The sequence below is a fragment of the Marmota marmota genome, unplaced genomic scaffold (genome assembly GCF_001458135.2).
Source record: "Marmota marmota marmota unplaced genomic scaffold, marMar, whole genome shotgun sequence".
Lineage (NCBI taxonomy): Eukaryota > Metazoa > Chordata > Mammalia > Rodentia > Sciuridae > Marmota > Marmota marmota.
Window position 1 is genome coordinate 482,498 of NW_026000241.1, and position 9,056 is coordinate 491,553.

Sequence of the window (9,056 nt, forward strand, 5' to 3'; positions counted from 1 at the left end):
CAAGACGTCTGCAGATGTGCCGAAGGTGCGCGCGGGCGGGAGCGCTGGGCCGCGGGGCTCGGGGTCCCCGGCTCTGGGCGGGGTGTCGCACACAAGCAGGTAAAGGCCCAAGAGCACGGGACAGGCAGAGGCCAGAGGAGACTCGGGGCCCGCCAGGCGTGGCCACAGCCCTGGTCCCCTCCCAGCCCTGGGGGTGGGGGGAGTAAATGTGGCAAAGAAAAACGACAAAAAGAAAGAAAGATGGACAGAGAGGGACGGAAAGAAGGAAGGAGGAGGAGGACCGATGGGGAGGCCCTGCGGCTCCCGAAGCCCAGACCCAGAGCAGCCGGCCCGGCCTTCCAGAGCAGTGCCCGGCCCCGAGGAAGGACGGAGGGAGGCTGAGGCAGGAGGAGCTCCAGGCGGCCGCGTGCGAGGCGGGCGTGGACTTCGGTAAGGTGAGGCCACCGCAGTCGGGTGACAGAGGGCTGGAAGCCAGAGGCGACGCCATGCCCTCGCCCTGCCTTCCTCAGTGTATAAGGCCAAGCTGGAGGCCGCTGGGTCGAACCCTTACGTCTACTACCACATGCAGCTGCAGGCCATCATCAAGAGCAGTGAGGCTGGCCGGGGTCCAGGACTGGCCAAGCGTGCGGGAGGCCCTGGGCACCATCCCCAGCCCTGGGGGATGGGGGGAGTGGATGTCCCAGGTGTCGGGAAGGGGGAAGGGGCATATGGCCCTCTCTGGGTCCCAGCCCCGAGGAGGGCCTGGTCTGCACATGCGCTCACACCAGGTCTCTTCCAGGCACGGACCCTGCTATGCCCCTCAGCGTGAAGAAATTTGTCACCCAGGCCACCTGCTATGACTCCTTGGGGTTGCGAGAACAGAAGTCTTACCTCATCATGGGCCTGACATCAGACCTGTGGAGTCAAGTCTGAGTGCGTGGAGACTCTTGGTGCCCCAGGGAATCAGGCCGAGATGCCCCCCGCCCACTCCAGCCAGCCCTTGGTTTCACCATTTCTGCTGGACCTGTCAGCAGGAGGTCTGGGACAGGAGGGCCACCCTGAACGTAGTGCAGGTCGTGCACTGAGCGATTTCAGGGAAGCTCTTTCACAAGAGGAGCGGTGTTCGTGATCTCTGTTTCCACGGGAGGGCAGAGAAGGGCCAGAGGGCCGGGCACTGTGTGTCCTCGTTTTCCTAATCCTCAGTCATGTGGGAAAAGGCTGGAGATCCGGAGCTGAGACCCTTGAAGGCTGCCAGTCATGGCAGAAGGAAAAGGGGGGGAGGTCCCCAACCCCCAGGGACATCAGACTCTCCTCACCGGTCTTGCTGTCCCCCGACAGATACAGCTACCCGCTGGGCAAAAAGACATTCCTCATGCTTTGGCCAAGCGACAGGGACAGGGGCAAGAAGGACTTGCTGGCACAGCTGGAGGGGTTCTCAGAACACGTGAGCACCCACGGCTGTGAATCCTGAGACCCAAAGGCCTCTGCTGCTCTCGGGAAGGTGTCTCTAAGAAACTTTGGGTCACAGGGCTCAGCCCCAAATAAAGAGCACCAAGTTCGGTATTCAGACGGCAGACGTGTGTCCTGTTCCCGCCAGGGCGTGGCCCTGCCCCCCACCTCTTTCCCACCTCATCCTGACCACAGGACTTTGTATTTATTATCTCCCCCCCATTTTTTAAAAATATTTTTTAGACATTTACTTATTTATTTATTTTAGGTGTAGATGGACACAACACAATGCCTTTATTTTTATGTGGTACTGAGGATCGAACCCCGGTTCCGTCCATGCTAGGCGAGCTACCGCTGAGCCACAACCCCACCCTCATTTGCCCATATTTCATTGCGCTATTTGATCTTTGGTGTGATGGTGTTTTGAGTTCCTTATGCAGTCTAGATGTCAACCCTCTGTGAGAAGAGCAGCTAGCGAAGACCCTCTGCCATCCTGGGACTCTTCACCTTTCCGTCTCCTTTGCTGTGCTGTGCTTATTACTTGTTAATGATATGTGAAAACATTCCAGCAAAAACCAATCCTCAAAAGGTAAACCTAGGGGCTGGGGATGTAGTCAGTTGGTAGAGTGCCTGCCTGGCATGCACAAGGCCCTGGGTTCGATCCCCAGCACCACAAAGGGAATCTTTCCCACCCTGCTCCCGCACCCAGGGACTAGAACTTGCATCCCTCGTCCCTCATGTTTTGGGATATCCAGTGACCACAGACAAAGATGAAATTTACCTTTTATTTCCCTGTATACACAAGGGCTTCCTCTTTGGAGGTCACACTTTTTTTGTTTTTGTACCAGTATTGAACCCGGGGGTGCTTAGTCACCAAGCCACATCTGCAGCCCTTTTTTGTATTTTTATTTAGAGATAGGGTCTCGCTAAAGTTGCCTAGGGCCTCCCTAAATTGCTGAGGCTGGCTTTGAACTTGCCATCCTCCTGCCTCAGCCTCCGAGCCACTGGGATTACAGGCATGTGCCACACCTGGTGATGCCTGGCTAGGTCAGTCTCAACATTTAGTTTTTTTTGTTTGTTTGTTTGTTTTTTAAGAACAAGCCTGATTTATTTGTTCCATAAGAAAAGGGCAGGGAGGGCCGGGGTGTATACAGCTCAGTGGTGGAGCACGTGCCCAGCTTGTGTGAGACCCACCCAGCACCACAACAAAAGAAAAAGAAAGGCCAGGATGGTCCATGTAGGGGGAAGGGATAATACTGGATAATATATGAGATGTAAAATACGAAGAGGTGACGCCACGGCCATCGCGGTCCTAGAGCCACGAGTATTCTGTTGAGCCGCCCCACACTGTTCCAGCTCTCCTCGGAGCCTTTCACCCTTGGCTTCCTTGGGAATGTGGGTTCAACACTGAACTCTACTTCCAGATGCAAAGGCAAGGCCACCAGGCCTGGGATGGTGTGAAGGATGTTTCCCCTCATGCCACACCTTAGAAAAAGCAGTGCAAGGGCTGGGGATGTGGCTCAAGCGGTAGCAGGCTCGCCTGGCATGGGTGCGGCCCGGGTTCGATCCTCAGCACCACATACAAACAAAGATGTTGTGCCCGCCGAAAACCGAAAAATAAATATTAAAAAATATTCTCTCTCTCTTAAAAAAAAAAAAGAGAGAGAGAGAGAGACATTTAAAAGGGGGGGGGGGCTGGGATTAAAAAAAACAGGCTAGGGTAAATGGGACAATGACCCCTGAGCCAGAACATACCAAGGCCAGGACACACAGACAGCCCCACAGACAGCCCGGTACTGGGTGGACTGTGATCGATGGTGTTTTAGACGCTGCCCACCTAACTCATCTGAGCAGACGCTCCAAACAGTTTGCTCAACTTCTGCACAAAAGGCATTCCTAGAAAAGTGCGGGGAGGCTGGTCCCCAGAATTCAACCAAAGACCTCTATGCTGTAAAGGACACTCCACTGATTCTGTGCTCTGGGGGCATTCTACGCAATGAGGACAGCACAAATTATAAAATCCCAAATTTCTACTCACATCCTACATTTTATCATCAGAACTGTATTTCCAGGGCTACTTTTTTAAATAATTAGATTTATCTCATTTTTAATTTGTTTAAATTAGTTATACATGACAGTAGAATGCATCTATGCACTTTGATATATCATACCTAGATGGGGTATAATTTGTTTTCTGAGTGTACATGTTGCAGAATCACATTGGTCACGCAGTCACATATATACATACAGTAATAATGTCTGTTTCATTCTGCTGTCTTTCCTATCCCCACATTCTTTCCCCTCCCCTCCCTTCACTTCCCTCTACCTAATCTAAGGTGACACTATTCTTCCCTAGTGCCCCTCACCTTATTGTGAATTAGCATCCCCATATTAGAGAAAACATTCGGCCTTTGGTTTTGTGGGATTGGCTTATTTTGCTTAGCATGACATTCTCCAACTCCAACCATTTACTAGCAAATGCCATAATTTCTATGCTGTAAAGGACATTCCACTGATTTCTGTGCTCTGGGGACATTCTATGTACTGATGACAGCACAAATTGTAAAATCCCAAATTACTCCTCACCTCTTATGTGTCATCATCAGAACTATATTTCCAGGGCTACTTTTTAAAATAATTGGATTTATCTCATTGGGTATTTTTTAAATTTTAAATACTACTCAGCAAAGTAGTATTTTGTTGAGTATATATACCACATTTTCTTTATCCATTCATTGTTAAAAGCCACCTAGGTTGGTTCCAAAGTTTAGCTATTGTGAATTGAGCTGCTATAAACATTGATGTGGCTGGATTACTGTAGTATGCTGATTTTAAGTCCTTTGGGTATGAACCAAGGAGTGGGATAGCTGGGTCAAATGGTGGTGCTGTTCCAAGTTGTTCTGAGGAATCTCCATACTGCTTTCCATATTGGCTGCACCAATTTTCAGTCCCACCAGCAATGTATGAGTGTGCCTTTTTCCCCCACATCCTCGCCAACATTTATTGTTACCTTTATTCTTTTTTTAAATATTTTTTTAGTTATACATGGGCACAATATCTTTATTTTGTTTATTTTTATGTGGTGCTGAGGATCGAACCCAGGGTCTCACATGTGACAGGTGAGTGCTCTACCGCTGAGCCACCAACCCCAGCCCCTGTTACCTGTATTCTTGATGATTGCCATTGTTACAGGAGTGAGATGAAATCTTATAGTAGTTTTGATTTGCACTTCTCTAATTGCTAGAGATGTTGAACACGTTTTCATATATTTGTTTAGCAATTGTATTTCTTCTTCTGTGAAGTGTCTGTTCAGTTCTTTGGCCTATTTATTGACTTTTTTTTTTTTGTGTGTGTGTGTGTGTGTGTTAACTTTTTGAGTTCTTTATATATCCTAGAGATTAATGCTTTATTGGAGGTGCATGTGGTAAAGATTTTCTCCCAGTCTGCAGGCTCTCTTCTCACGTTACTGATTGTTTCCTTTGCTGAGAAGAAGCTTTTTAATTTGAATCCATCCCATTTATTGATCCTTGATTTTACTCCTTGCACTTGAGGAGTCTTGTTAAGGAAGTCAGATCCTAGGCCACATGGTAAAGATTCGGGCCTATTTTTTCTTCTATTAGACGCAGGGTCTCTGTTCTAGTGCCTAAGTCTTTGACCCAGTTTGAGTTGATTTTTGTGCAGGGTGAGAGAGAGAGGTTTGATTTTATTTTGCTACATATGAGTTTCCAGTTTTGCCAGCACCATTTGTTGAATAGGCTGTCTTTTCTCCAGTGAATGTTTTTGGCACCTTTGTCTAGTATGACATAACTATTTATGTGGGTTTGTCTCTGTGTCCTCTGTTCTGTACCATTGGGCTACAAGTCTATTTTGGGGCCATACCATGCCATTTTTGTTACTATTGCTCTGTAGTATAGTTTAAGGTCTGGTATTGTGATGCCTCCTGCTTCACTTTTCTTACTAAGGATTGCTTTAGCTATTCTGGGTCTCTTATTTTTCCAAATAAATTTCAGGCTGGGGATGTGGCTCAAGTGGTAGCATGCTTGCCTAGCATGCGTGAGGCACTGGGTTCGATTCTCAGCACCACATAAAAATAAAATAAATATATTATGTCCACCTAAAACTAACTAACTAAATAAATAAATATTTTTTAAAAATTCATGACTGCTTTTTCTATTTCTATGAAGAATGTCATTGGGATTTTAACAGGAATTGCATTAATTCTGTTTAATGATTTTGGTAAGTAATATAGCCATTTTGATAATATTAATCCTGCCTATCCAGGAACATGGGAGATCTTTCCATCTTCAACTTCTTTCTTTAGTGTTCTGTAGTTTTCATTGTAGAGGTCTTCCATTTCTTTTGTTAGTTTGATTCCCAGGTTTTTGTTTATTTGTTTGTTTTTTTGTTTGTTTGGTTTGGTTTGGTTTGGTTTGGTTTTTTGAGGCTATTGTGAATAGGTTAGTTTTCCTAATTTCTCTTTCAGTGGATTCATTGCTGATGTATAGGAATGCATTTGATTTATGGGCATTGATTTCATATCCTGCTACTTTGCTGAATTCATTTAGAAGTTCTCTGGTGGGATTTTTTTGGATCTTCTAGATATAGAATCATGTCATTAGCAAATAGTGATCGTTTGAGTTCTTCTTTATCTATTTGTATCCCTTTAATTTCTTTCTTTTAATTGCTCTGGCTAGAGTTTCAAGGATGATGTTGAATAGAAGTGGTACAAGAGAACATCCTTGTCTTGTTCCAGTTTTTAAAGGGAATGCTTTCAATTTTTATCCATTTAGAATGATGCTGGCCTTGGGTTTAGCATGGATAGCTTTTACAATGCTGACGTATGTTCCTACTATCCTTAGTTTTTTCTAGTGTTATTTTTAAAAATATTGTCTAGTTGTCAATGAATCTTTATTTTATTTATTTATATGTGGTGCTAAGAATCGAACCCAGTGCCTCACACATGCTAGGCAAGCGCTCTACCACTGAGCCACAACCCCAGGCACCCCCTTTTTTTTCTAGTGTTTTGAACAGGAAGGTGTGCTGTATTTTGTCAAAGGCTTTTTCTGCATCTATTGAGATGATCCTATGATTCTTGTTTTTAAGTCTATTAATATGATGAATTACATTTATTGATTTCCGTATGTTGAACCAACCCTGCATCCCTGGGATGACTCCACTTGATTGTGGTGCACTACCTTTTAATGTTTTTGTATGTGATTTGCCAGAATTTTATTGAGAATTTTTGCATCTATGTTCATCAGGGATATTGGTCTGAAGTTTTCTTTCCTTGATGGGTCTTTGGCTGCTTTTACTATCAGGGTGATATCAGCCTCATAGAATGAGTTTGGAAGGGTTCCCTCCTTTTCTATTTCACGGGGGTATTTTCCTTTGATTACAGAAATGCTGAATGCTCATTGCAAAAGAAATCCAGTTGTTAGAGAAATAGGCCATAAGGAAATAAGGTGGTGTGGAGCTCTACCTATGGAGACGCACACCGATGTTTCTGCAGAATTTTTCTTATGTCCAAACCAGTCTCTGTGTCTCTTCTGTTTTGTTTTATATGAGTCCTGGGGGTTGAACCCAGGGGTGCTATATCACTGATCTAAATCCCCAGCCCTTTTTTATTTTTTTGTTTTGAGGCAGGGTCTCTAAGCTGCTGAGGCTGACCTCAAACTTGTGATCCTCCTGTCTCAGCCTCCTGAGTTGCTGGGATGACAGGCATGGGCCACTGCGCCTAGCTGATTTCTCATTTTTTAACAGAAGGATCATATTCATTGGAGACTTGCCTTTTTTTGCTTCATGTGTAAGTGGCCATCTTCCTACATTGACCCTAAGAAACCTCATTCTGTTGAAGAACCGGATGATAGCATCCCACTGCGGGGTACCCTGGTTTATCCACACAGTTCCTTTTACATGGCCGATTCTTGATTTTAGCCATGAGGTGACGATACGGTGGTTTTGGTTTGGCTTCTGGCTTGGGGTTTGGATACTGGGGGTGCAGCCAGCGCCCTGTGCGTGCCAGGCTGAGCTCTGCTGCCCAGCTCCGCCTGAGTGCCTGCAGATTCTGCTCCATGCAGCTTTGTGCTCGCGGGTGGATGGCTCCGTGGGGAGGGACCTCCAGGTCAGAGGGTAGGTGTGTGTTTCCAGGTCCCCCAGGATTGACGTGGAAATGACCATCATGAAGGAAGAAGTCCAGCCTCACAGGCCTGGCAGGAAGCAGGGCGTGCTGTGCAGCCCACGTGAGGAGGCGCAGGCTGGCCAGGGAACAGAGGAGCAGGAGGAAGGTGGGGGCAAGACCATCCCTGAGGCCTCCACAGGACGGATGGGTGAGGCTGGGTCTGCAGGTTCAGGATGGGGCAGCTGGAATCACTTCAGTGGGCTCTGGGGTGTCGGGCTGTTCCTGATTGACTATACCTGGCCCTGGGGTGAAGAGGGCCGGTGGTTAGATCCCCAGAGTGTGAGAGCCCCATAGAGTAGGGGGTGGGAATGCGGGCCCTGGGTTCTCCTTTCTCACGGATTCCTTCATTTACTCTTTTCTTGATATCTATACAGATATAATTAAATGATTACTTGTGATATCATCGTGCTCACGTTTCTCATCCCCATTAAGACTCTGAGCTTTGGCGCACACCTGTAATCCCAGTGGCTCAGGAGACTGAGGCAGGAGGACTGCAAGTTCAAAGCCAGCCTCAGCAGCTTCGTGAGGTTCTAAGCAACTCAGCGAGACCCTGTGCCTAAATAAAATACAAAAAAGGGCCGGGGACCTGGCTCAGGGGTTAAGCACCCCTGGGTTGGTTGGTTTGTTTTACTGAAAACAAAACATGAGCTTCGGAAGGGCAGACAGTGCCTTGCTCTTGGATGCACCTAGCACCCACTGCCACACGGGCAGCACTAGATGTGCATCTCACAATTTAATACACGGATGGAATCTCATGGGTTTCATCTTTGACTCAATTACACTAATGTGTCAATGGCTGCCTTTCTTCTCAGTGTCTCAGCGCATGCACTTCCTCCTTTCCCACACCTTTTATAAAAACAAAGGGTAAGCTGGGGATGTAGCCCAGCTTGTCCAGCATGTGTGAGGCCCTGGGTTGCATTCTCAGCACTGCCCCACAAAATAAAAGAAAGAAATAAAAATAAAGGATAAAGTTGGGGTTGTAGGTCAGTATTAGAGCATTTGCCTAGCATGTATGAGGCACTGGGTTCGATCTTCAGCACCACATGAAAACAAATAAGTAAAAGAAGGTCAAATTCTTTTTTTTTTTTTAAAGAGAGAGTGAGAGAGAGAGAAAGAGAGAGAGAATTTTTAATATTTATTTTTTAGTTCTCGGCGGACACAACATCTTTGTTTGTATGTGGTGCTGAGGATCAAACCCGGGCCGCACGCATGCCAGGCGAGCGCGCTACCGCTTGAGCCACATCCCCAGCCCAAAAGGTCAAATTCTTAAAAAAAAAAAAAAAAAACGATGAAGGCGTACCGCTCACAACTAACGCTCACAAACCACTGCACAAACCAGCCCAGGTCAAGAGGATCACGAAACTCTAACCCAACTCATCAGTGGGTAGGCAGCGCCCCCGTGTGGTGCTGGGAATATTTCAGGTTTGGGTTCAATCTACAAAATGCCCCA

At 46.7% G+C, this 9,056-nt stretch overlaps 1 protein-coding gene and 1 long non-coding RNA gene across 3 annotated transcripts in view; both read left to right on the top strand.

The window, feature by feature from the left end:
* The first annotated feature begins 6 nt into the window (after positions 1–6).
* Positions 7–1,542, top strand: LOC125613784. Of its 2 annotated transcripts, none has more exons than XR_007344362.1 (2): positions 7–590; positions 779–1,542. It is a non-coding gene; the product is annotated as an uncharacterized LOC125613784 (long non-coding RNA). The 2 variants fall into 2 exon arrangements; XR_007344361.1 differs by having other exon boundaries at positions 7–434.
* Positions 1,543–7,597: 6,055 nt separating this feature from the next.
* Positions 7,598–9,056, top strand: part of Shfl (shiftless antiviral inhibitor of ribosomal frameshifting) — a 13,067-nt gene continuing 11,608 nt past the window's right edge. The window contains exons 1-2 of the mRNA XM_015488813.2: positions 7,598–7,754; positions 8,419–8,470. Coding sequence (XP_015344299.2) covers positions 7,598–7,754; positions 8,419–8,470 — 209 coding nt within the window. The remainder of the gene's footprint in view (positions 7,755–8,418; positions 8,471–9,056) is intronic.